The sequence below is a fragment of the Morone saxatilis genome, unplaced genomic scaffold (assembly GCF_004916995.1).
Source record: "Morone saxatilis isolate NCDOM2014 unplaced genomic scaffold, NCSU_SB_2.0 Contig4, whole genome shotgun sequence".
Lineage (NCBI taxonomy): Eukaryota > Metazoa > Chordata > Actinopteri > Moronidae > Morone > Morone saxatilis.
Window position 1 is genome coordinate 4,094,803 of NW_023339984.1, and position 11,778 is coordinate 4,106,580.

The window sequence follows — 11,778 nt, forward strand, 5'->3', positions numbered from 1 at the left end:
TCTGAGTTCCTGAGTTTCACACAGACCCACAGAGACCAAAGTAGCACTAGTGAACTGCATAAAGTTGATGAGAGCAGAGACAGTGTCGATCTACCGACAGGATGACAGAATGTGGGCCCATAGGAATTCACCCAGGAGTGCAACCACGTCAGTACAAAGGTTGTATGCTAAATATCAGTATTCAACGATCAGTCGTCCCTTCGTAAATTCCAAACACCGCAAGAGATACACAAATAAGTCAGAAATGGATATTGCTACTCATGTATTGTTACACACATTAATCCTAGAGCAAGCGGTATAAACTTTATTCTGATTCTTGAGAGCTACTTGGCGCGCGTCCGGCACACATCTGTAATTGTATCCCTTCTCCCCTAAAATTCAGACTCAGTGAATGAATTTAAAATCCAGTTTTTGTTTGTTGTTTGGTCAAATTTCCGAAGCTGCTGAAGTATGTTGTGTTCATTCCAAACCAGTTTCGCTCCCATGATTACAAAAATCAAATCCAGAATGTGAATGATTTCAACAGGGGGTGCAAACAAAAGCATTACGTAAACATAATTCATATTCTTGTGGGGATAACCTGTAATATTACGTAGCCAAATTATATAAGTAATTAGTTTTCACTATTAGTTTACTGTAAGAAAGTAAAATAATATTACATGTGATATTATTACTGTATGATGCCAAACCGGTACGTTAAGGAGAACCAGCGGGAGAAACCTAAAAGTGAGAGGAAATAAAAGCCAGAAGTCAGGTCCAGTTTCAGGGAGGGCAAGTAATTGAAACACCAGTAGGATAGTGCTTTTTGTGAGAGAAATGTCGAGAATGTGAGATGCTCTCCTAGCAGTCCTAACCAAAATTGCACAATGAAAAAACCATAGAGAGACTAATAAATATTACTCAACAGACAGAGAACCCAGATGAACGTTACTTTGGAATGCGTATATGAATCAATAACTTAACTATTCATATACATCTCGACATACATAACTACAGTAACATATGCCGACCTTATAGCTAAAATTAAGGAGCAATGTGAGATAATTCTCAATATTGAAACAATTATTTTTGTGTTATAGTAACCTAGTTTGTTTAAGTACTAATGGAACAATAAATGTGTGATACTGTAAATATGATAAAGGGATAAGGCTGGCAGATTGGAGTCATGATACTCAGGAAATAGATATAATGGTAGGCACGCGCTTTGACTCATACCCAACAACTTACGTTTGATCGTTTAAGGCTTGTCGCTTGCAGTGGAAATGAACGGCTGTGTGTACGCATTATCTTGGTACTAATTCCAACAAGAGATAATACCAGTCCAGAAGTCACGCAGCTTAAATTCCACTTTGCTTGATTTGAAGAAAAGACAGTGGAAACGTTGGGAGTTCATTTTAAATTTTCCATTTTGAAATCCATCACAGAAATGAAGTCCTTTCATCAAGTCGTACATAGAGGAGATACAGCTGGGTTTGTTTCTGGTTGGTCACTCTGAACCAGCTGCCTGATTGGACTTGTGAAATGTTGGAGCACAGCAGTGTGACATCTTCACCAGGTGAACCTCCACAGTCTGAGACTCTAGAACCTGAGACAGAGATCCAGCCTGAAACACACAGGAGAAAAACATGAAGATTCACTCCTGATGCTAAATAAACCAACAACATAACCTTTAAAATTTGTTCCATACCTAAACTAAACTTCTTAAGTTTAAAAAAAACCCCATTTAAAAGGTGGAATACTGGATAAATGAATTGGTTAGAAAATTAACTTTTGCCTGCTCCAGAATAATTTTAATAGCAGTACTTAGCCTGAGGCTTGGCAGGAGAAGTAAAGCTGTCACAGAGTCTCCTGGCTGGACTGACTGAGACTCTGGCTGCTGGACAACAGAGTCACTGATCATGTTTGCACCTTGGGAGAGAAATCAAATGAACTGTGATCATTAACATGATGTTCACATTCAGCTGAAATGAGCTCAGTATCGGTAAGAATGATAAGCTACAAAGACTGAATACCTTTTACCATCAAAAAGGTGCCTGATCCAAATTTAACATCATTTAAGTTAATCATTCCACAGTAGTATGTCCCAACATCGTCCCACGTTGCTGCAGATATTCTCAGATGATTGCTCAATGTGTCAAATTTTACTGAATACCGATGTGATTGCTCTTTAAAAGTTGTCAGATTATAGAAAGTATCTGTTGAAGCTACCAGTTGCAGTTTTCTCCCAGCAGTTACTTTGTACCATACCCTCGTTCTCACAGCACTATCAATGCAACATGTAATAGTGACTGTGTGTCCTAGCTCCACTGTTTGAAAAGAAGCAGGCTGAGAGATGTCGCTTAACTGTGCTCCACCTGAAAGAATGAGAAAAACCTAAATAATACAGTCACTTTGATGTGTGTAAATGCACATGAAAAGACACACAAGTGGACTTTTTGTTACTTACACAGAGACCAGAGCAGGGAAATATGCAAAAGGCAGACCATCATCTTCTCTGCGTGTGTCGCTGTCTTCTGCACAGACTTAAATAAAGTGGCAGTGACACCAGTCTTAACAGATTCACCATGCAGGGCCAAGTGCTGCGAAAGGATGTCAAATCTGTCAGCTATCTGATTGGTTCATCATATGTATCAAGCCTCACATGATTGGCTGCTCAGTAGGTTTGGTCACAATGGAGCGAAAAAAAAAATCTTTCACCTCAGTCTTACAACATAGTTCCACCAGATGCATTTGGGGCATCCAACTTTATATGTTCTTTCAACTGAAGATCTTAATGTGTTTCTAACAGCCTCATATGATTACATTTGCCTTCAGAGTTTCGAATCAAAATATAAGTAACATAATTAGGAAATACAAGAATATAAAATAACATATACAATTTTAACACAATATGAAACAACTTGTCAACAAAAATGTACATTCTCAGCTTAAGCAAAGACCCACACCGAAGCACACATTAACCAAGCTTTGCTATCATTGTTAGTTAATAAATAATTACTTGATGTACAGAAAGCAAGCTCACACTGCCTAAGCTGTCTCTGGGCACTGAAGGATGGAGGTAAGACAAAAGTAAGGAGTAACAAGTCCATTTAGATTTCAGTAGCTCTTCTAAATTAAATTAATTTATTTGTTATCTTTGCTTTTAACACTGGATGCTACAGAAACTTTGCTTTCTTTATTCCCGAAAAATCATTTTATTTGAAAAAATGTCTTTTAACTTTTAGTTCACAAACAATATCTGCTGTATGTTGACAAAAACCGAGTTCAGCAGTTTTTCTTCTTGCCCCTATAGTCTGTGACAGGAAGAGGAGACCACATCCTTTCCACACATGTACAGTGTGTAAAAAAGCTGTTTTGTACAGTCTGCTTAAAAGGTCGGTTTCTGTTAGAGGTCTCTACAGATCCAAATGGACCTGAGGATAATTTGACCCAATGCACAATGTGGTCCACCTGAACAGACACTAATACAAAGAAAGAACATCAACACAGGTAGCAGCATGATGTGTGAGCAGTTAGCACGCAGAAACAAAACTAATTAGTTTTACACTTCCAAAGATAACAATTTGAAAGCCCATTCTAAACACCCCGCATCCACAATAATATATGTCTAAGAACACATAGAACTGACCTGATGTCGTGTCTCAGTTCTTCAAAACTGAGTAAACCTGTAAATACCTCTAGCTGGGAGCCTCTGCAGCTTAATATTGGGTTATCATTTTGCCCTGGAATGGACAATACTTAAAAGAGTTACTGGTCTGCAGTCCACAGATGTAGCATGTAGAATATACTCTCTCTCACTGTTGTTCTGCAAGACTATATCATCAAGATAGGGGGAGGCAGACCCTTACCAGATGCATAAACCCTCAAGGAAGACAGACCTCAACATACAGAACGTTGAAAACTTAACTTGTCAAATCTTGAGGAGTTGAGGAGTCCAACATAGAGAGATAAACCTTAGTGGGATCCATGAACACTGCACTGGTTCATATCTACATGGTAGAGTTGACTCTTCTGCACAGGTGGAGGCACTTACTGCTGAGATTGAATTGCTGTACTTGAAATTATACAAACTGCAGCAGTTGAAGCATTAAAATTGTGTGTACAAATAATGCACATATTGCATACAATATGGCTGAGATATCCTAACTGAAAGCAACCTTCAATGTCTACACAAGATGCATTCAGGCACTGTATTGAGTGTCAGTTTTGGCAGTGCAAGACTCCCAGATACACAAAATATACAATGACAAAGAAAACTGCCTTAAAATTATGCTTTGAGTTCCAGTTATGTGTGTAAAGCTCTAGCAAAACATGACCCCTCTAGGCTCACCTGGTGGACCTGGCGGCTGGGTCTTTGCTGCAGCGGGCAATGGTTCGGGTCAAAGCTGTGGTCAAGTCAATCTCTCAAGCTGTCCTGTCTAATAAAGGAACCCTTGCCCCCACAAAAAAGTGTGTAGAAGACTGAACTACACAGCTAAAACTCCTCCTGTGAGGACAAGATATTAGTCCCAGATACAGTGTATATCAGGTTACTACATTTCCCACAATGCACCTCAATAGCATCTTTTCATTAGACCCCCACATCTCTAGTCAACCACCCACTATATGTAAAGCAGTCTTCAAAACCCGTTGAACATCACAAGAGCTATATTGTCAGACTTGACAAAAGCTGACATTATATAACTGCTCTCACAGGCTGATAGTACTGCTCATGGTCGAACTGATCTTATGTGTGTACTTACACATTGTGACATCTCTGCGTCTACTTAAGCAAAGGATCTAAATACTTGTGTTGTGGATAGGATCTATAAGTCAGATTCAGAGAAGAAATGAAAACTACTGGTGTAGAGACATCCTGCCTGAAACCACAGACATGACAAGGGTCTGAGATCTCCTCTCTTTACTGCTCACTGCAAAGAGGTTCTAAGAAACCTCTTACTTCTCTGGGTTTGTGGCAGCATGCACAACAAACAACCTACAAAGAAGAGCATTATTTTTTTTGATTCTTTGTGATGACTTTGGCATTGTGTATGTACATAGAGTACAATAATGCAAGGTTGGTTGGATATGTGGAAACTCTCAGTGGAGCAAAATCAGTGTGTTTCACAACTGGTGGCACTTCAAAGAAACCCTCAAAAACAAGACAAGTGTTTTTTCAGAGGAAGAGTTAGTTTATTGCAAGGAAAGTAGATATATTTCATTGAATTTGGTGGAATCATCTTGACGTGTTCAATATCAAATGACCCTAATGAAAAATGTCTTGTTACACAGAAACTGAAACATGTCCAGCTCTACTGCTTCACGCTGGAGTACACACATTCATTCATAGTGTTGTCTCTCTGTCTTCTGGATCTGTTGGCCTTGTGATTCCTTAAAGCAGCGTAATGGAGGTTCTCTGCATCTTGATTTAACTGTTAACAAAATGTAAAATGTTTAATCACTATTATAAAACATACTGCACAAGAAGAACTTGTACGGAAGCCAGCAGGTGCCATGGGGGAAAAAACAAACAAATTAATCTTTGTGTGCACTAATTAACTAAACATAGCATAAAACATATTGTTAATCTTTGTCATTGTCAATTTGTGTTGTCAAAGATAGCACAGCCTTGTTTGATCCGAGAAACATATCAATGTATCTCTGGCCAATTACATCATTTAACTGAAAGCAGCCAAAGTTGACCAGTTTTGCTGAAACCTCTGAGAATTCAAATTTAAAGAAAAGAAATCCCTATGACACCTGTCGACAGGTGAAGAAAAGTAAAGATATTGCTGCACTATTAAAATTCTTTGTTTTTCAGTATAACATGAAACTTACCTCTGTATTCGCAGTAGAGGCCGCTGAAAATGTTACAGTAGACTCTGGTTGTGAACACAAAATTAAAGTCCATTCACTCAAATGCAATACTCAATACTTGTTGTCAGCTTCAAAGAGTACCAGTTACCTGTAGATTGGCAGTTTCTCTTGTTCATCTTGTACATTGAGACAGTCAGAACCAAGATGAGTGGTAGAATGCCAAAGCTCCACTCAAAAATACACCAAGAACAGGGCTCATCTGTAGAGAGACAGACACCGGAAGACATTACAGAGTTTTTAGATGTTATCTCAATGTTGATTAAAGGACATGTTTGGGTACATTTAAGTCTATCTTAAAACATTACTAACATGCACATTTGTACATTGAGAGAGTTATTGGTTGTTGTAATGTTGGCTCCTGCTGGCCACAAAGAGATTCCTTCCTAAAGCCATTTCAGTGTAAGTACAGAGGGATACCATTCTGAATAGAAATTTCATTTAAAGCTAATATGGGGCCTTGGCAGTGTGAATTAGACAAAGAAGTGGGTATCTTCCAACGATATTACTTTTGGAAAAGAAATTGCATCAAACATGACTTTTCAGTCTCCTACAGTGGAGTTGCGATTACAGTGTCCAGTAATTCCAGTTGGAATGTGAGAAAAACTTACACAATATAAACGCGTATGAATCGTATTTTCAGATGAGCAGCAATATTTCTGCGTTGAAAGGGGTGTACTAACTTTCAATGTCCAGCTTTGGTCCCGTCTCCAAAGCAGTATTGTGTCACATTGGAGGCAAACAGCCACAGTAGTTAGTCCCAGCATGAGACAAGATTTTCATTTGGAAGTTGTAGACACGGGGAGTTGCGTGTTTGTTGTTGGGTTCCTTCTCACATGAATCATTCCTGCCTCATTTGGATGTAAATAAAGGTCACGGATGAGATTCTTACAGAGGTTTTGACCAGTAAACACTGTGTTCTTCCATCACAGGTCCCAGTGTGTACTGTCAGTTTCAAGAGTCACAGAGCCTCCTGGTGGCTTGATGGTCTTCAGATGCTGAACTGAATGGAGACAAAGCTGGGATCTTCAAACCTGAACCCTTTACACTGACAGTAATGCCCTCGCAAAATTCAAAGTCATATAAATTGCTCCCTACGCAGTAGTAAGTAGCTGAGTCTGAAATTTGCAAATCTGAGATCTTCAAGTGATATTTGCCGTTTTCAGTATCCAGGGAGAAACGTGGATTCTTAAAGTCACCATGAAAGGTACCGTTGTCATTGTGCCTGTAAAATGTAGACACCAGCTTTGGTTGCTGTCCCACAGTTTGTTTGTACCAGTAAAACATCACTGCTACATCATCTTGACAGAAGCATGGCAAGGTCAGAGTAGCTCCAACATCAGCTGATTCAAACTGTAATGATGATTGTTTTAAAGCTGTCCCAGCAGCTGAGAAGAAAATGAAAAAACAAAACAAATACACAATTTAATGCTAGTATGTTTCAATTATCTGTAGAATGCATGAACATGTTACAAGCAAACATATGGTTATAGTATATAAAAAGGCTAATATATATATTCGCAGTATAGTATAGTCAACAACAGGAGGTAACAAATCACAGCTTACCCGTATTCGCCACAAGCAGACATGTGAAATACAAAGCAAAGTTTGGAGCTGTCATCATGCTTCAAATGCTGTGATGAATGAACTGAACCTCTTCACGATCTCCACTCTTCACAGAAAAGGCTGTGTTTGATTGGCCAATCAGATTGTATGTCCTGTTTTGGAAACAGTGAACACACTTCAGTGCCCCCTACCTGGGCCATGCTGGTCCTTGATAAGAGCTTCATCCGCAGCAACAATAATAACAACAACATAACTTTTGAACCTGACAATAGCTTTATGAGAAGAAATAAAAAGCACAGTTTAGGATATATATAATATAAAGTATTTTGACAGATTTTCTTGCATGCTGGCAAAATGTTACTACTTCTAACTGATCAGGATGCCACTTAATTTTCTAGCATGTGGGGCACCCTATATTGCATCGAGTTTTCTACAGTTTAAGTGCACTATTAGTGCACTGGAAGTTTTCTCCACTAGAAGGGTGTCCTAGAGGGCACTTAATCATGTTTTATCTACCATAGTAGCATCATAGAGGGGACTTTTGCAGCTTTTTTTTTAACACGGGGGTAACATCGGGGGAGTCCACCGGTGCATGTATAGTGTGCAGTGTGTGACAGATGAAAGTGTGTTTACGTAGATACGTACCTACCGTGTGCAAACTATACCATTGCTTTCGGCGATGGTGGTGGTGGGGGGGTGGCCTATGTTTCACAGAGTAGTCAATAAGTCAATTTCTGAAATATGAGTTAAAGTGAGTGACGTTTATGATATTGTGCCACTACGCTGCAATGGTTATGGCACGAATAGCATGCATGCCAGTATCTTTATTAAAGTGAATTATATCATACATCAAAAATACATTTTACGCATGATCCATGATAAAGAAGATGCAGTAAATAAGAAATGCAAGGTAAAAATAGCATATTTTTAAGAACCCCAAATTGTGCTTTCAGGGGAGCTCATGTCTTCATTAAGTGGAGCCAAACTCCCCCTGGCCCCTGTGGTTCACACCCTGCATACATGTATAGTCAGATGAAAATCAACGCAATGCCTAGGCCTACAACCTACAAATCTGGAAAAGGAAAAAATAAAAACTGACTTCCAAAAACAAAAAACAAATACATAAACATAATAATCATGATCAGTAATTAACTGCATGATGTTAAAACTGTTTATAACGGCTTCCACTGTGACTAAAAACACAATGCTGATTGGTCGAAAGATGTTAATTAAGTCACTTCTTCTGTCTTTTTTCACTGCTATGTGAGCCTGAACACACTAAAACTATATAACAATATATGATAATTTATAATACATAACAATTAGTGTTACAGTGAATTAAGTAGTCTAAACATAAGAAGACGCTGCTCACACATCACAGTGTTACCCATTCAGTCCTGTCCTGGTGAGGGCTTGTATTTCCCATTTGTGTACATGTTATCTGCACTGCCCTCATTTCACACAGCTACCATTTCAAAATGACTTCTCTCTGCTCGTGGGTTGTCTCTGAGCTGCTGTGTGCTGTGGCTGGAGGACGCAAGCCGGTCTTCCTGGGTTCAAGCTAGGACTTAAGTTTCCACCAGCGGAAACCTGCTGACAGTAGTTTACACCTCATATGAGCACAGGAGTCACAGCAAAGATGCTGAGAGCCGCCCAGTTTAAAGGTTGCACCCACCGCTTATGTTTCTGGTCAGACGGTATAAATAGATCAAAGGGTTTTTTTTGAAGATGCTCTGTCTGTGACTGCATCCAATGTTGTATATGACAGCATTTTCATTTGGCACACACGTTTTGCTTTACAGACTGCACATTTGACACCAAATCTTTAAGCTGAACCCTTTTTTAACTCACTGTAGTGGCTTTGTGTTGTTAGCTTGCCTTTTCTGTTTGTCATTTGTGAAGCTTCCAGTGGAGGTGGGAGAATGAAAGGGAAAAATTGTCTCTTTTTTTAATCTGCAACTCCAGAGTGCTTATAATATTTGTTTCGTCATTTGCAGTGTTTGTTCCTGTGAGGTCCTCTTTTATTCTGTAAAGCAATAATATTTAAAAAGCTTCCATAGTTATTACCTTTGACCCTTTTTACTAGTTATTTTACTTAGTTGACCACTGTTCATTTCATCATTCATGCCATTTGTTTCATACAATAAAGTTGAATAGAACGTATCTGTGTTGCTGAAAGCTTTGAAAAGTTACATTTGACATTTCACAAAGTTGTGAGTAAATTTTTCCAGAACTTGTGTGGAATCTTGTGGTGCTATCTAGCGAGCCAGTGTGATCATCATCGGCGTCATCAACACATTGCGATGCACAATGCACAACAACCCATAGAATATGACACACCCACTTTGGTTCTCAATTTTGGGTCACAACTTTTCAGGTCCTATATGTTTTTCGTCACAATGCTCCAAACATTTCAAAATTAGGTTCTTCAACCGGAACGGAGCAGGTTCCCTGTAGGTGGGAAAGGCCTAACAGTGAGTGAAAATTATTCTTAAAGAGGCACTTTGCTCATTTTTAACCTTTTTTTCCAAGATACTAATCATGAGAGTTGCTGGTCTATGACATCCACAATACTGGCCATTTCTCTACAATGGTGTAGCCAATTACTGGAGCTTAGGTTTACTATGTCTTTCATTGACCTGGCCAAAATCTAGCCCAAATGCTTATAACTTGGCCCATGTCCATTCCAAAACCTTGCCAAATCTGGCAGTCATATAGGGTAACATTTCACAACACTGAAACAATGGACCCGACTGCGCTGTCAACCTCTAATCACTCGACTTGTTATTTGGCCTATTAATTTACTTGGTGATGGGACCACAGAATTGTGACGTGAAAGAAAAGCAGGTCAAAGGGAAATTAGAAAAACTACATCAACGTGTTCAGCATGCCAGACAAATTCAGACACAGAAATGCATTCAGTTATTTGTCATGGAGCAATTATTTGTAATTATAGCAGTTTATTATTTCCATGTTACAATGTTAGTCGACTGACAGGCCTTTTGCCAAGTATCACAGCACAGTAAAATCTACAGTATATCCCATGGTACAGCTCTCCAGAGAATAGATAGTAAAACATAAGCGATGAATTTAAATTCAAGAATACAGTTAAATCGAAATGTTAAAAAACATCTGCAATGCTTTGTCCAGAGTAAGCAGCACTGATCAATGCAAGATATTTCCAATCCATTAGGTAGGCTGGTAGATATGGCCATCACTGAAAATTGGGCACATTTAAGTGTTTCGTATTAAAATATACCATTTGAGCTGCAAAGATGTGAACTTGCTGAGTGCAGCTTTAATTACAGCCATGAAAAAGTGTTTCAGTGCTCCGGTTCCTGATTTGTTCATATTTGGCAAAGATAAAGAGCTCTTTGAATGTATTACAAACTTGTTTATGTAGCACTGCTCCATCCATCTTCACTCTCTCTGGTTTGTTGAAGATGAAACGTCTCCGTTCTGTTGACAGTATTTGATTTTAGAATAAACTACAGAGTCTCCACTGTATTTCACTGTAGCTGGTCTTGCGGGGAGGCCTCTGGGGGTCGAACACACAGCTGCATAGATAACTGCATCACTAGTCTGTGAGGAATAGAAAGTGAAGACTTGTCATACAGAATGGCCATATGCAGCTAAACTGTGACACTGTGAGTGCTCTTACTCTTACCTGATTGCCTTCAGAAGATTCATCAGTTGCCTCTGCAGAAACAAAGATAACTACAGTCAATTCCAGTTTCTGCACAGTGTAACAGAATGTGGATCTGACTGTGCTGCAGATATGAGCTGATCAATACAACATGTAGTTTTAAATACCTGTGGAATCTTTCCTCTGACTCTTGCACACAGTCCATATCAGAATGACTGTCACAATCACAAGAAGGATGTTTGACAGTATCAGTGCAATAACGGCTGGACTCAGTTCAACTGGTTTGGTCCAAGCAGTGTCTGCGTTAAACAGAAGAAAATAACTATCAGTACAAAACAGAGGAAAGCAGGAAGTCCTGAAATTGGAGGGCCTGCGGTGTTTACTGAGAGAATGTTTAGTATTTTGCTTGAAAAATTACTTCACACACAATTAATTCACTATGAAAAATTTGTTGCTGACTATATGATATCAATGTTTTTGTCTGCATTCAGTAAAAGTGAAAGGCATTGTATGTGGGACACGGTCAATTGTGCAACTGTGTAAAAAAACAATTGTTAATGTTAAAAATATGTTTTGTGTATTTATTATTTATATTATTTATTAAGGTATTTTATGGTGACATCTTACTGTGAATAATAATCCTGGTCCCATTTCCAGACTGTGAATGTCCACAGGACGTCACAACACAGTAATAGGTTCCAGCATCATCAGAG

At 38.9% G+C, this 11,778-nt stretch overlaps 1 protein-coding gene and 2 pseudogenes across 1 annotated transcript in view; all 3 read right to left on the minus strand.

Moving 5' to 3' along the window:
- The window catches only part of LOC118338408, an 11,860-nt pseudogene extending 9,371 nt beyond the window's left edge, over positions 1–2,489 (minus strand).
- A 2,802-nt stretch (positions 2,490–5,291) lies between these two features.
- Positions 5,292–7,477, minus strand: LOC118338239 (annotated as a pseudogene).
- Positions 7,478–10,839: 3,362 nt separating this feature from the next.
- Positions 10,840–11,778, minus strand: part of LOC118338410 — a 1,655-nt gene continuing 716 nt past the window's right edge. Inside the window, exons 4-7 of the mRNA XM_035675716.1 lie at positions 11,693–11,777; positions 11,233–11,364; positions 11,087–11,118; positions 10,840–11,001 (exon numbers count right to left, since the gene is read on the minus strand). Of these exons, the coding sequence (XP_035531609.1) occupies positions 10,840–11,001; positions 11,087–11,118; positions 11,233–11,364; positions 11,693–11,777 (411 nt within the window). The remainder of the gene's footprint in view (positions 11,002–11,086; positions 11,119–11,232; positions 11,365–11,692; position 11,778) is intronic.